Below are 16231 nucleotides of genomic sequence, written 5' to 3' on the forward strand. Positions count from 1 at the left end.
CCTCAGGGCAGTCAGGACCATGCAGGATTGCACCCACAGCCATCGAAATAGACTGGTCCAGTGAAGGGACACCTTTGCTCAATGACCAAAAGCATCAAGCATGATCACATATTCAAAACCCACCATAAGACAAGCCAACATAAGAAAAGCAAAACGTACTGAGCATCAGAAAGGCAACACATCCGTGCTATGACCAGATGCAAACGCTGTTCAGCACCTAAATCCACAGAACCATCTCCCAGACAAGAGGTAAAGGGCACAAACTGGAACATAGGAAGTTCCGTCTAAACGTGAGGAGGCACTTCATTACTTCGAGGGTGGCAGAGCCCTGGAAGAGGCTGCCCAGAGAGGTGGTGGAGTCTCCATCTCTGGAGACATTCCAAACCCACCTGGACACGTTCCTGTCCAACCTGCACTGCGTGACCCTTCTCTGGCAGGGGTTGGACTAGATGATCTCCAGAGGTCCCTTCCAACCCCATAGCATTCTGGGACTCTGTGACATGCCTCTGCAAAACAGCCCGGTCCTCTTCCCAAACCACAGCAGCACCCCCAAATCTATCCCAGCACTGGCGTCTTTACCCTTCAGAGAGGAAAAAATCAAAGTGCCCATATTAAACATACTCATAACGCCACAAATGATCGACCTTCCTTGCTCCTCATGGGCTGTGCCAGACCGTGCCAACCCAGGCGCTTAACACAGAGCCAGCTTTTGCAAATCCTGCATGATCTTCTTGGGAGGGAGACAGGGGAACTGGACTCCAAGTCCTTTTTCCCTGGCACAGCCGGCATCATAGAATCACAGAACGGTTCGAGTTGGAAGGGACCTTAAAGATCATCGAGTTCCAACCCCCCTGCCATGGGCAGGGACACCTCCCACCAGACCAGGTTGCTCAAAGCCCCATCCAGCCTGGTCTCGTACCAGGTTGTGTGCACAGGAATGTGCTGCTGTTGAAAAGGGCCGGCGACGCCGGGGGAAACTGCTGTCGGTTGTGTGTCCCTGCGCACGTTGTGTGTACAGGAATTCCCCTTCCTCTACCGAGTGCCGCTGCTTGTAGCCATTAAAAAGCCCAGGTCCTCATGCTGGGTGTTCAGTGAGTATTGATTCAGTCTGCAAGCAATTTTAATATTTCTTCAGGGACTTTCCAGCAACAGCACAAGTCATTAATTCACCCTCCCAAATTGCTTATTCAATAGCAGGAACATGGCTCCTGAATAAAGTCCCAGAATTTATGTGACTCACATGAGTCAGGAGGTCAAACAACTGTTATGGAGTGAAGTTAAAAATCCAAATAAAATATTGACACTTTTTTGGGGAGTGGGAGGAGGGGGAAGGGGGAAGGGAAAGAAAAGGTATTTAAAATAGGGTTTTGTTGCAATGCCCCCAGGATAAAGAATGGAAGGAGATTGAAGACAAGTTGGAGTTTGTAAAATCAATGGGATTTATTGCATATCCGCTTGGCATTTAATAACTCCTTCCTTTCCACCTCCCCCTGCTCTGTACGTACATGGGGGAGACAAACTCTTCAACAAAACTACAAATAGCCAGCCACAAAGTACACAGATGGACAGACAAACACCAACACAGGAAGGCAGGCACGTGCAGGGGTGAATATTACTGAGAGGCAGTGGAATGGCATCAGAAGACCCTCTTGGGACCCAGGGTCTTGACTGAGCTAGACAGAGCCCATCACAGATGGCATTACATATGCCCATGGAGTAGCAGACAGTCTATGTCCACCAGTCCTTGCAGAAAAAAAAAAAGATGGGAGGGGAAACTAAGGCATAGAGTGAAATAAAAACACCATCAACAGGGTGGCTGGATCAGGATCCAGGTCTCCTGATGCCCAGTTAGTGTTTTTTGCTGCAGAAGGACACTGCCTTTTCATAGAATCATAGAATTGCCTGCGATGGAAGGGACCTTTTAGATCATCTAGTCCAAACATCTGACAAAAACCATCACTAAACCATATCTCTAAGCTCTACATCTACCCGTCTTTTAAATACCTCCAGGGATGGTGCCTCCACCACTTCCCTGGGCAGCCTGTTCCAATGCTTAATAACCCTTTCAGTGTAGGAATTTTTCCTGATATTCAATCTGAACCTCCCCTGGCGCAACTTGAGATCGTTTCCTCTTGTCCCATCGCCTGTTCCTTGGGAGAAAAGACCGACCCCCCCTGGCTACACCCTCGCACACGCAATGACTGAGATCAGGCAGCCAGAAGGCATCCGTCCGAGAGGAGGGACATACAAACCAGACAAGAAGAAAGGCATCCACAGACACCAGGCGAGCCCATCCGTATGCAGAGAGATGCAGGCACAGAGATACAAATACATACGAGCTTTTTGCTGAGCTCATTGCTATTCAGAAAGCACCGCAGCCAGATCACACGCACAAGTAGAAACATACCTGCAGATAGACGTACACGCAATTAAATGACCGCGCGTGCAAACACACACACGCGGATACGTCAGTGTAAGCCCCCTACAGCCGTGTATCCGCACCGAAATCCAGCGTGTTGCTACAAACCTCGATTTTACCTACAGCGGTATCTTTTTACCCAGCTGCACATAAACAGATGCCCACCCACACTCAAATGCGTTCGGTACATGCATGTTAATATATAGACACAAGCATATTAATATATAGGGTTGTCTCCTTATTATACGATACTGGTAAGCGTTTCGGTGAAAACTATGCTGATTTTCTACCAGTCCAAGATCTGGGACTGTAGTAGCCGTCAAACAACATCTCTTCATTAGCACTGACTCCATAAAAACCAAGCGCACAACGAGATAGCCTGACCATCTGATCAAGTAGTAATTAATGGCTTGGGATATTTCAGTGGCCTTTCTCTGCTTTGGTTGGGTTTTTGTTTGGCTGGTTGAGTTTTTAGTAAAGATTTAGGGCAGGCGCTGCTTTCTCCGAGTTGAGATTTTCCGAAAGGCAATTTTTCGAGGGCTTTTTTTGCGTTGCGGTAAGAATAATGTTTCGCGACATTTTCCTCCTAAGAACGGCTGTTGACCAAATGCACAGTGTGGCTTTAAAATTCAGCAAGGTAATGAAAAGTTTGAAATTTTCATAATGATGCTTAAAAAAGATTAACGTTTTTGCATTAAAATTAGGCTTCTGTGTTATTTTTAAGAATGTTTTGTTCATGATTGTTTTTGTAACCGCCCTATAAAAATGGCAAGATAGACTCTTTGGGCCACCTTATGATACCTCCTGTCTTCTTAGACTACAGTATGTGCAAGAAAAAATGTAATAGCAGTATAGTTTTTTAAATACCATCACCTGTGTTCCTCTGTACCCCTCTGCCTATGAATCCTCATTGCGGCTGATCTTGTCCAATCTAAATTAGATCAAAAAAATGAAATACATGCTAGTTCACAGCTGGAGGTATTCCGGTTCATTAGGGGAACAAGTACTTAATTCAGATTAAGGGGACGGTGTTTTGAAATAATGGAACTAGATAAAATCACTAAAATTCTCTAGAATATCATGATATTACGAGATATGCAATTAGCAGTACAGTATTCCACTGCAAAAGCCTAAACTGTAAAATTTAAATAATTAAATACTTATAACTTGGGCCTTCAGATAGCGTTAATTAATTAATTGTTCCTCTTCTGTGTTTGCCCCGGCTCAGTGCGTCACACTCTGGACAAATCAGTCTCAGAGACGAGGAAAGCTCCCAGGGAGAGAAGTCGCCCGCGCGGGGACGCGGGGACGAGGGAACGCTTGTGCGTGTAGGAGGATCAGTTAAACTGCTGCTCCTGGGAGGCTGTTTGTCAATTTGGAGTTGTTGAAGGAGTCTCAGCTGAGATGGTTTCATTGACAGGGAACAGGCAACGGGCTTGTTTACACAGGGGCAAATGAGAAAATTAATCTGAATTAACTTTGCGAGTGCATCGGTTAAAAGCATTAAAACATTGTTCGGATGCTTCATTCAAAATTTGAGTGTCCCAAATTGAATTTAGTTTACTTCATTTCCAAAGTGAATTAAGCTCAACTAAATTAAAGCTGCCTTAATTCCAAACAAGGGAGTCAGAGGTGTAATGTAGTTTAACTAGACCACTTTAATTTCGCACATTCAGTTAATTCAAATTAGTTATTTTGCATAGCCGTGCGTAGGTAAACCCTTGCTAATTCCTATGGACAGAGATGTTATTTATACAGGGGCCGGGAAAAGGGGGACCCAGTGTACTCTCCGTTGGCCATCGGGATTGTAACTGGGATAGGAATAACATGATGGGGATGGACAGCAGATACGGGATTCAGAAACAGAGCAGATCTGCAGTCACAAACTTCATACAACTATGCAAATGCTCACACTGGGATGGGCCTTATGACACAGCAGGGTTCCACGTTAATTATCACTATTCAGGTATGTGAGATATTACCTAATGGATATTATAGCCTTGTTACGGATGAATTCTAGGTGGTTATGACTTACTATTTGTAATAACTGTGCTTGGAGCTGTACAAACCCATCCATATCGCTGGCTGGCGATGGTTACAAGCCGTGGATCTGAACGGCCTATTTGCCCATTAAACTCTGTCAAAAACTGTAATGGTTGAATAAATGTTTATTAATTCTTCATGGGGTCTGAATAGATAATATGCGACCCAAATGTCTAACTCCCTATAGCTACAGTTATAAATGCAGATCTATAGGCAAAGATAAATAAGTACCCACATTGTATGGTAAATTAAAACATACTGAGAGTCAAACGCCAGCGCATTTGCAAACACAATATAGATAAACAAACAAATATATACCTCCTATTCTCTAAAGATTAGACCTGATAGTGACTTACATGAGCTAAGCAGACTGGCTACAGATTTCTCTTCTCTTGGCCTGTAAATCTGAAAACTAGACTGTTTCCTACAGAGAGGGGCACCAACTTTCCGCCAGGAGCCTGTGTAGCACCCGGCTGCTTCGGGCAGCGTGATACAGCAAGGAATAAAAAAATACCAAGAGCAGCGAGGAGTAAAACAGGAAGGGAAAGATTCAGGTTCTCTGTGGAAATTTTCCAATTTTCAACGTGGTTTTCATTTTGAATCAGAACTTTAATAAAATTCTACAGCTACATTTCAGCGTAGTTGGAACCTGCTGTTTCAATAAAATCTAAACATTTTATAATTTTATTTTTTTAGTGTAGTCCCTAAAAATGTCATTTTAGAGAGAAAAAACCAATTTTTCCATTCTGATAAGGCTGAAATTCTTCTCACCATTTTGCCCCTTTCTTTAAAACCCAAGGTAAAAATAACAGATTTAAACTGACACATTCCCAGCACTGTTTTTGTTTCAATTTTGGGCAAAAATCTTCTACTCCTAAGGGCTCCACTATGAAATTTTCACCAGTTCTGACACACTTAAGGGGTGGTACACACAATGACACCTCTATAAAGGGAATTATTTCCTTACCCAGCACAGGCAAGCGCATCCTGCGGTGGAGCACTCCGCAGGATAGGGAGATAACACACAGCTAATACACGTGGCTGCCGAGCCCCAAAGTTAAAAGATCCTGAGTTACACCCTCCAAAACCCGAGAGACCGGCATAAAATTCACAAGGCTGTAAATAAGAACATATTTGGGGTTTTGGGTTTTTTTTTTTTTCCTTTGCCTCCAAGTTCTGGCCCCTTGGGAGGCAGCCAGGTCCCGCTTCCACCTGGTCTTTGCAGCCAGGAAAGCCAGAAATACCTCGGTATTAAATGAAAGCTGAAATAATCGTGTATCTTCGAGATCTGAGGTTTTACACAAAATACCAGGTATGGCATCAACTTGCAAGAGAGTTGGAGAATGTTATCTACATTTATCCGATTCCTCCCAGCTCAAGACTCCTTTCCTAATACACACGTGTCTTCTGTTAATCAAAATGAATGTCCACAAGGAATTCAGCCCAGACTCCTGCATTTTAATAACGGGAAACGGGCTCAAAGCAAAGCTTTCAATTAAAAGTTCCCCGTGCTCCAGATTAAGATATTTAACCTTGGCAAGCCTCCTGCGTTTCTGTAGGTCTTCTTAACACACCTGCTGGCGCAGCCGCTGTTGTGCCAGCTCCGGCCCGGTGCTGCGTGACTGTCACCGAGGTGCTGGCAGCTCGCGGGGTTGTCCCCTACGCCAGCTCCAGTCCCTTTTTGAACTGCAGTGATTGCAGTGTGGGTGCACTCTTAGAAAATGATAAATTTCTAGGAGCTCACCGATTTCTGGGGCATTTTCATGGCGGAAATCTCTTGCTGGCAACCCTTCTCTCCTGCTCTCTTCCTGTGGTTTGTTGGTTTTGAAGCTTTTGGGCTTTTGTGGCAGAGACCAGGAGTTTGTTGAGGGGCAGTGGTAGATCTGTAACTGCTGGGATGGATTCTGTCGTGGGTGCTGTGAGTTGAGTATCTGCTCCCTGGTTGCACGTGATAGTAGAATTTGGATTTGATGACCCAGGCGGTTCCTCCCAGGCCTGTGTTTCTATGTCCAGCAGAAGCCTTTTTATCCTTTAATATTTCCCTAATTCACCTTGAACCTGGGATGTCAAACACCTTACACCCAGGATGGAGTTTGCTTCCAATATTTTGTTAACTGTATGACATCTTCTAGATGTTTGGATTTTAATGAATTTCTAGCTTTCCTGACTGCAAAGGAAGCCTTCCAAACGGGAACCGAGTGTAATAGAAGTAGAAACACCTGCCTGAGGCCATTTCTGTGCTGCAGTCACTGCTTGACTGCAGCTCATGGAGATGTACTTTAGCCAGCTCTAAGCCAGCCCGGGTCCTGATGGCTCTGCAGCCAGAGCTCTGCAGAACCCAGCAACTATTCAAGCACAACCTTCTCTTTCCCAGGTGGGTTTTGCACCCTCGCACAAATCCACTGGGATGAATGGGGATTTGTTTCTCAAAGCCAAAAACAGGGATACGTTTCATTCTGGGAGGTCAGGCCAAGCAACACGTGGGGCTGAGCGGTATCAACCCCATCGGTACCGGTAGCATGAAGTTGTGTGTTACAGCCCAGCGGGATGAGTTATGAGGACAATCCCCTGCCTGGTGGATCCCCTGTCCCCCTCCCCAAGAAGACAGGGCATCTTCACCTTTCTTTCCTTCCACCCCTCTTCCTTACGTCTGAACTTGAACCCGGGTAACAAAGCAGAACTGGAATGGGCAGAGATCTGCGAGAAGCTGAACGTTAATGCTCTGCTCAAATTAAATGAAATAAAACCATATGGTGTCATCATGGGTCACTGATTTAAAACAACAACAACAAAAAAATCCAAGCTCCTCTCTAAGCCCTTCAGATAGTAAAACTGCTGCTGTGAATTCTGCCTCTTCTCAGAGCGCAGCCGAGAAACGCGATGAGAGAAAAGGGCAGGATTGGGCTTTCTCCTGGGTTTGGAGCGAGGAACAAAGTGGCACTTTTTTCCCCGTGTTTTCAGGCGTGGTGTCAGTGTAGCTCCAGTGAAGTTGATGGACCTACGCATATTAACAGCAGATGAGGAGTCAAATCTTCTCAGGGAGGGCTGTGACTGTGTTTTGAGATATGTAAAGCATCTCCATTTTGACCTCTCATCTATTTGGAAGCTTCAGGAAAATAGATAATCCCTCTTCAGGCACCTTTTAGGACTATCAATCTGTCTATTTAATCAATCTAATTAATCTGCCATACTTGTGCTTGTATACTAATGTAGTACACGATCACCCTTCTTCTTTCTCCCTTTCCAAAAGGCAGGGAGAAGGAAATGTGATTTTCATGACAGGAGAGAGTTTGAACGTGTGAATATTGCTCGTGGCCCCTGAATATGGCAGGGTTTGAAGGCATTCTGCTGCCTTGGCAGGGAGCGCCGGAGCCTCGGGCCAGCTCGCAAGGAAGCGGAGTCCGCGGCTCCTGCCAATGTCAGCTGTTGTTCTGAGGGCTGCGAGCGTTGCGGTGGATTTTGAGAGCAGTAGGAGAAGCTACTGCCTCCCCCTCACCCCCCCGCCCGCCCCTCCGCCCCCCCTTCACTTCCTAATGGAAATGATGGTGTGGCTTTTAGGGGGCAACTGCAGCTCTGATCTTCCCAGCTACATCTGCAGCTGCAAAAGTCAGATGTCACCACCAAAACCAGTGCAGCTGAAATGCAGCTCCTGTTGCCTTCCCCTACCTCCCTTCCCTCCGCGTACAGCCGCTGTCAGCAGGGTACGTGTCACTTCTGCTTCGAGCAGGGGAACGAAGCCAATACTGTGCTACAGCTCGCTGAAGCACTCACTTGGCCCCTGTTATTAGAGAGCCTGAGCCCTTCACTCCTCCTTCCAGCTGTCCTCACGGTGCCCCAGGTGGCACGGCAATGCTCCTATCTTCACACTTCAGGCAGGAAACAGAGCACAGAGAGAAATGCCATTTGTCCAAAGTCCTGATGAGAGGTCCATGACAGAGCAAGGAACTGAAGCTCTTTCCCTAAGTCGGATTAGGCTCTAACTATCAGACTTTCTATTTCCTTTCCTTCACCTCCCCAAATCCCCTGGTTGTTTTTCCTCACTGTGCTATGAAACTTGCTTTCCATTTTGAACTTTGTGCAAACAAGACTTCTCCCCTCCCGCTTTCTTTTGCTCAGCTGTGAATTCTCAACCCATGCACAGAAACGTAAGATTCTCTCCTGTTTGAACCAAGGCCACGTTCAGAGCTCTTTATGCCTGCACGGCACCAGTCTGCAGGTGGCTCCATGGGGGCTGTCACCAAAGCTGCCTCTTCCCATCCCACGTTCTCCCTCTTTTTTCAGCCGTGCTTTGACGCCAGCATCACTGGGATGGTCAGAAGCCCTTTTGCAGAATCATAGAATCAATCATAGAATGGTTTGGGTTGGAAGGGACCTAAAGATCATCCAGTTCCAACCCTCTGCCATGGGCAGGGACACCTCCCACCAGACCAGGTTGCTCAAAGCCCCATCCAGCCTGGCCTTGAACACCTCCAGGGATGGGGCATCCACAGCTTCTCTGGGCAACCTGTTCCAGTGTCTCACCACCCTCACAGGAAAGAATTTCTTCCTAAGATCTAGTCTAAATCTCCCCTCTTTCAGTTTAAAACCATTACCCCTTGCTCTATCACTCCACTCCCTGATCAAGAGTCCCTCCCCATCTCTCCTGTGGCCCCCTTACAGGACTGGAAGGGCCTCTAAGGTCTCCCTGGAGCCTTCTCTTCTCCAGGCTGAACAGCCCCAACTCTCTCAGCCTGTAGGAAGCAATCTATCTGATGTGGAGAAGGCATCACCTTCTCACTTAGCCCTGCACCAAGTCCCCCGCAGGCTGCCTCGCTGCTGCCGCCCGCGCAGCCCGTGGCTCATCAGTACAGCCCTGCGCTAATTAAGCAGCGCAGGCACAGCAGGGTGTGTGTTCCTTGGCCATCGCAGCCTCCCTTGGCCACACTGCAGAGAAAAGGCTGAGGCTTCGCAATGTTAGCCTTCCAAGAACCGCTTTAATTGCCCAGTAATGCACACCCTGGGGTCTTGTAATGTGCTTCTAATACGGAGCATTTAAAATACAAATGCTCCAAAACAATTACAAGGAGTTTGGTGCTCTGCTGAGTGTGTCCTTCCACTCTGAAAAATAATCCATGACACAGGAATATGATGAAAGTGAGGATGCCAGCGCTTTCTGGAATCTGCCAGGGTCTCCTTGGGGCAGCAGGACACACCGGGCTTTCCCGTAGTGCAACTTCACTCTATTCTTCCAGGATTAGAAGAATTGCTAGATTGGGACTCCGGATGATTCATCTCCCTCTGATCAGCCCTAGAGTGATTTTTTTATTTGAGAGATTCTCTAAAGACTCTGCCAGCAATAATAAGAGAGGAGAAACCCCAGAGTATGTCAGGCTGTAAGAGAGTTTGGATAGAAATGCCAGAGAAGCGAGGGACGTTTCTTATGATCTGTCATTCTTTTAGCAAATAATTTCTGGACAGGTTTAGAAGTGAGTTTTTCCCTTGCTTATTTACAAGGAGCGAAAGAAAGTTCTGCTTCTCAGAAAGGACTGAGGCTCAGCTAATTTTAACTTCTAATATTTCTTTCTACATTCGTGACCAAATTTGATTAGAGCTTGTTACGATTGTCACACGAGGAGAGGTGATTTTTGTCTGTCCATCTGTATTCAGAATCAGCAAAAGGAATTGCACTGAAGCTGCTGAAAATAACGAAATAGAAACCAAACACTGGAAATTCATGATCTAATGCTGAACGTTTAAGAAAGGCAAAGGCATTTGGAAACAGGCAGTTGGTTTCAGCCGGAGCTGCGTGCAGTATTAACTCTAGAAAGAGTGACTACAAGCCAAGTGTGGCAACTCATGAATTCCTGGAACGGATGTATAATTCAGAGTATGATCCTACGTACTGTAATGACATTACATGCCATTACTTAAGATAATATCGCATATTAAATTCAGATTGTGAAATGAAGTTCAGTTGCTTTACTGCAATCAAAGATCTATAAATGTCCTGTTGCTGAAACTTCAGAAGGTTATGTATTAAATCTGTGTATATTCTCCGAAACTTAAGGTAGACAACTTGTGCAAAAACCTCCCACTGGAAAATGAAAAATGGGAATTTACAGTAAGGACCAGTTTATGCCCCTAATTAAACACAAATGCTGTGATTGGAGTCACTGACTGTGATGGAATTAGAGCAGGGATGAATTTAGTCCAAAGTGACAATTTCTTTTGGAGAAAAGACAGATGTTTGAAAATACTGGCATTTACTTCAAGAAATCAGCGCTGCTGACTGGTATGCCGGGATTGCATAGAATCACAGAATGGTTTGGGTTGGAAGGGACCTTAAAGATCATCGAGTTCCAACCCCCCTGCCATGGGCAGGGACACCTCCCACCAGACCAGGTTGCTCAAAGCCCCATCCAGCCTGGCCTTAAACATTTGTGTCCCTTCTGCTTTTGGGAAGGGCTGAGGAAGCGTTCTGCAAAAAGGCTTGTCTTTTTCCGGTGTCTAGAGGCAAGAAGAAGCCATCAAAGGCAGCAAGAGGCGATCAAGGTTTTGCTCCCTCTTCCACAGAAATCCTAGGTCTGAGGCAGCAGAGCTGGTTTAGGGCATTTCAGTCTCCGGTGAGAAGCTTTCAGCAATCCCTAAGTTTAAAGCAAGCATTATTACGGTGCGTCTGTTGCTACAGGACTGGGTCAGCTCTGTTCATCTTTCATCTGCTGTTTTATTAGGTGGTCTCATGTAGGACAGACTCACTGGAAGCCTCTTAAAGCTGCAGCAGTGATGCCCAGCTCTCCTGCTGTTTATCCCTGTCCCTAAATGAATCGACCCAGGGGGATACACTGCTGCGTTCCGTACTGACCATTAGGGTCCTGGAATTTCTCGTCTTTCCTTACAACTCTAGAGTTCAGTTGTGACTGTAGGGCAAAGGAGCTCTGCTGGGGAGAGCATCTTCATGACCCGTCTCTTCTTTTAGCCATAGGAAATACCTTTTACCTGAGACCTCATTAGATTCGCTGTGCGTCTGATGCCAAGAATTTCTCAGGAAGGAATTCTTTCCTGTGAGGGTGGTGAGACACTGGAACAGGTTGCCCAGAGAAGCTGTGGCTGCCCCATCCCTGGAGGGGTTCAAGGCCAGGCTGGATGGGGCTTTGAGCAACCTGGTCTGGTGGGAGGTGTCCCTGCCCATGGCAGGGGGTTGGAACTCGATGATCTTTAAGGTCCTTGTCAACCCCAACCGTTCAATGATTCTACGATGATTCTATGATAATTATTTGACCCAAGCCACCGGAGGTTGGACAACCAGAAACGCTCCCCTTTGCTCACTGTTTCCGGACACTTTCTCTTGACATAAAACCAGTTTCATTCATAGGAGGGGAGCGTTTTTGAACAAAGCCTTTCACCTCAGGGTCACTAGCTGAAATCTGGCCCTGGTTGGTAGTGACCGAAAATCATTACCAGCTGACGGCTGCTCGGTGAAATGAGCTGGTGAGTCTCATTCCAGTTCCTAATGGACACATCTCAGTAAACACAGTCATGACTGGCACTAACTGGCATTTTCAGCCGAGCGACCACAAACTGAACGGGGAAGGAAACTGAACCTTCCTCTTCATCCGCTGCCTGGGCTTTTGAAGCATTATGGACAGGCATTTTATACCGCCATCATTTCCCAGGCTGTTTTCACTCCCAATGGCTTTTCCAAACTTTGCAGTTTTCCTGCAGCGTGATTCAGCACAGCCTGATCGGCCACTGCAGGATAATTAGGCTCATCTTACGGTTCCCCTCAGAAGAAGCTGAGCTGTCTGATGCCACCTCCCAGTACCAACGGCAAATCTGATGTCACATCTCAGTATGAATGGAACCGTCTGATGTCACCTCAGTGCTAACAGGACGTTTTATAATATGTCATCTAAGGCTGCAGGGGAAATCTTCTGATCCATTCCCCGTGCTACGCTACAATAGAACATAACACAGTATAATGTGTGGGTTAACTTAGGCACCCTCAGGCAGACTGTGGATAGACGGATGGATGGATGGATAGATACATTTATACAAAGTATACATACATTATATCACTCTATTGATTTTTAAAAAGTTCTAGGTCTGCCTGGCTATAATGAGATTTTTGAACTTTGTGTTGCGATCAATGAGGGGAATATTATTGGCCTGGAGAATTGATATACCCGCTCTCTGTGGCTTGTTCTGCTCCTGGACTGCCCCTGCCCCCAAGGTGTACGATTCCATCAGACACTTAACCTCTTTTACAGTGTCATCAGGCTAAAAGGAATCTAATAGTGACACGGGACTTGTGCTCAGCACTCTGGCACTATTGCTTTCCTGTCACAAATAATTTATAGCTTTCTATTTCCATCCCTTTGCCTGTACCCCATCCCCTCTTTCTGTTTCTCTGGGCTGGGGGAAATCAATAAACTCACACAACCAGAGTGGCACTTCAGGGGATTTTAGGGGGAATGTGAGAGAAGAGAAAAGAAAAGAAAAAAGACCCAGAAAAAGAAGAAAAAGTTATATTATTTGCCCTAGCACAGACTTCTCAGATCAGTTCCTTGGCCACTGCAAACCGGCATGACCTCAGAATCTAGCCCCGAGGCCTCAGACACCTTCTGAGGTCCTCAGCAGCTGTAGAATAGGGCCCCTGGTACCACTGACCTATATGGGGTGAGGATCTGGATCTCTATCCCCAGCTAGAACCTTGACATTCCCTCATTCCCTGTCTCCAGCTATGTCCCAGGCAGCCTCTCTGCTACTCCAGCAACTGCCCAGGCTTCATCCTGTGTGTGTCGGAGTTTCCGACCATGCTGAGGTGATACGCTCTGAAATACCTTTCTTTTCCCAAGAAGGTTACACTCTTAGAAGTTGCGCTTTTTCAAAAATGCCCTTTCAACGTCTCTGCTGATCTCTATCCATGCCGTACCGCCCACTGGCCACACATTTGCTCTTTGAAGTTTTGCCAACCTATCCTTCAGTATGAATCTGGGGAAGCTTTTGGGTGGGCAGGGAGAATGTGTTATTTTCTTTCCCTTTCTGGAGAGATTTTTGGGGAGAATTTAAATATATATATATATATATATATACAGCTTTAATGCAGGGCTGAGAGCTCCAGAAACTCAGGCTGTAGAGCATCTGCAGCCTTCACCCTAACTGGAGAGGCTCGTTTTAATCTCAGAAAGGAGTTTGGTTTCCATGGCCCCCACAGGTCATGGCTTATTTGTCAAATTCCTTGGTGAGACAGTCGTTCCTGAGTCACAGGTACCCAGCATCTGCCAGTAGGCAGGGACCCTGCCAGTCAGGTACTGGGTTCTAGTGATTTTCTTTCACCACTGCCCTCAGCCGGATTTAAACCAGCGACCTGAAGGTGAAAGACTTCATGTAACACGAAACAGAGCACTGACGGTTACAGTTCAGTTTATTTTCATTCTGAGCTGCATTATGAGCTTTGTAGCATTCACTGAGACATCTTTGGGGGTTCCCATGCCGCGTTCAGTCACCACCCGATAAACACCAATTTTTGCTCCCTTTGCTGGAGCTTCTTTTCCCTGGTGATCTACATCCCATCAGCACTTCCTACAGATGTCCTCTGCTCCCACCTTCTTATTTATGAAGGGCAGGGGCTTTGAGCAAGCCTTCTGTCAGTTCAGAGTATTCAGTTCTATGCCAGAAAAGTATTTTTTAGGTACACAACAAAAGTCAATCTACATCATGTGTAGATCCAGCAGTGGCTCTATTGGCTGCAGGGACTGCCCTGTGATAAATGATAATGCAGTTGCTAGCACACAGGAGATCCTGGCGCGTTCGCTGAGCACTGCAGTTATGCAGAAAATACCCTCGTTTATAGAATCATAGAATCAAAGAATGGTTCAGGTTGGAACAGACAAGATCTCATCCAAATCTCCCCTCTTTCAGTTTAAAACCGTTACCCCTCATGCTATCGCTCCATTCCCTGATCAAGAGTCCCTCCCCATCTCTCCTGTAGCCCCTTTAGGGACTGGAAGGGGCTCTAAGTTCTCCCCAGAGCCTTCTCCAGGCTGAACAACCCCAACTCTCTCAGCCTGTCCTCACAGCAGTGGGGCTCCAGCCCTCTGAGCATCTTTGTGGCCTACACTGGACCCATTCTAACAGGTCCTTCCAGAGCTGGACATGGTGCTCTAGGTGGGATCTCACCAGAGCAGAGTAGAGGGGCAGAATCACCTCCCTTTGGGTGATTCTCTCTTTGAGGAGGAGATGACAGAGCCCAGCAAGGACAATTCTCTGGGAACTGGACCATTAAAGCAGTAGAATCAGGATGACAAGAAGGCAGATGAAGCCACTCCGCTGCACCCAGAGCTGAGACGAAGCTTCAGGTTCTGACAGCTGGGATCGCGGGTACACAAAGGCAGAGAAAAGTTGCAGTTGAGTTTTGAACGTGATTTGCTCTTTTCCAGGATCATCAGAACCAAAGTTCAGCAACCTTTTCACCCGACACCAGATGGGAGCGGGACAGGCGTGACTGCACCAGGACATACTATCGGTAAGAAGACTGGCATGAGGGGTGGTGACGGGAAAGGTGGAAATGAGGATGAAGCTCAGTTGAGGCAACAAAGTCTGACAAGCAGATGCTAAGCCAAGCAAAAGGCAGGAGGGGGCAGGGGAAAAGAAACCTCGGTGGAAATCAGAGGTTTCTGTTCTTCGTTTCCCTCGTTACATTGCAGAGAATCATGGCAGGGAAACCAGCCCAAGGTAGGGGTTTGCCCAAAGTGATTCTGCCTTAACATTCACTTCACGTTCACGCTCTCTCCTTCGCCTCCCTGGGGAGAAGTATTTACCTCTATCCTGTCTAAGCACCACTCTTCACCTTTCGTCTCCTTCTTACTCTCTCTTTTCCCTTCTCACTCCCAATTTCTCTTCTTTCCCTTTGCTGGAACCGGTCCATTTCTTAGCGCTAGTAATAGACAGACCAGGGTAAGATATTCCTGATGCCTCACAACTGAGTTCTGTATTGTTCTAGCTCTGCAGTCAGGTATCCCATGGGTGTATTTCACTGAGAAAATGCATTTTCTGCTGGGAGAGATGGGTTTATTGAGGTGAGCAGAAGATGGAGGCTGTAATAAAGCGACCAAATATCTCCTAGTCTGTTATGTTTAAAGGTGCTGTGCTAGATGTGCGATGAGGTACTTCTCACTGATGTCTCTGCTGTTGCAAGCATAGCTTTATCCAGTAACAATTCAGAGCAGGAAAAAACATGCAGTATTCTGGGATACTGTGAAATACAGTGGCTAATTCGTGGCCTAAGATACTGTTGGTTACTGAGAATGAGCTGCTACACAAGGATTTACTGGAAAGTGTTGGTCTGCATGGGACAGAGCTGGCAGATATAATCCTGTACAGGAACTGTGTTCGGGGGCACAATGAAATTAATGGGCCAGTATGGAAGAGCGTTTCTGGATGCCATTTTAATCTGGACTTGCTCACTGGACTGGGAATCACTGACCACAACAGATGGAGTTGGCGGATATTATTCCTTCTTGGAAAAGTAGCACAATGTCTAGGGAATGCGTTGGCGGAGCTGGGATAGCGGTTGTGAGTGCTGCTACTGGAGTCTCGCGTTGCTCTGGGATGTACTGGGAAGTGTGTGTCTACATCGGATAGCGTTGATAGGTTCTGCTCCATCTGGGAAGGCTTGTATTGGAGGTATTGGTTGCTTCAGGTCAGTGCTTTATGAGCTGAATGATGCCTAGTGGCCTATAAGAGAATTGGGATATTCTCCCCATTACTGGGACACACTGGGACGTAATG

The 16231-nt window shown here is 46.5% G+C and overlaps 1 protein-coding gene across 2 annotated transcripts in view; it reads left to right on the plus strand.

The window, feature by feature from the left end:
- The window catches only part of PAX2 (paired box 2), an 86776-nt gene that overhangs the window by 21732 nt on the left and 48813 nt on the right, over positions 1–16231 (plus strand). For both annotated transcript variants that reach the window (XM_074154245.1, XM_074154244.1), the window contains exon 4: positions 14881–14966. In XM_074154245.1, the coding sequence (XP_074010346.1) occupies positions 14881–14966 (86 nt within the window). The remainder of the gene's footprint in view (positions 1–14880; positions 14967–16231) is intronic.

This window comes from Numenius arquata, chromosome 10, assembly GCF_964106895.1.
Source record: "Numenius arquata chromosome 10, bNumArq3.hap1.1, whole genome shotgun sequence".
Taxonomy (NCBI): domain Eukaryota; kingdom Metazoa; phylum Chordata; class Aves; order Charadriiformes; family Scolopacidae; genus Numenius; species Numenius arquata.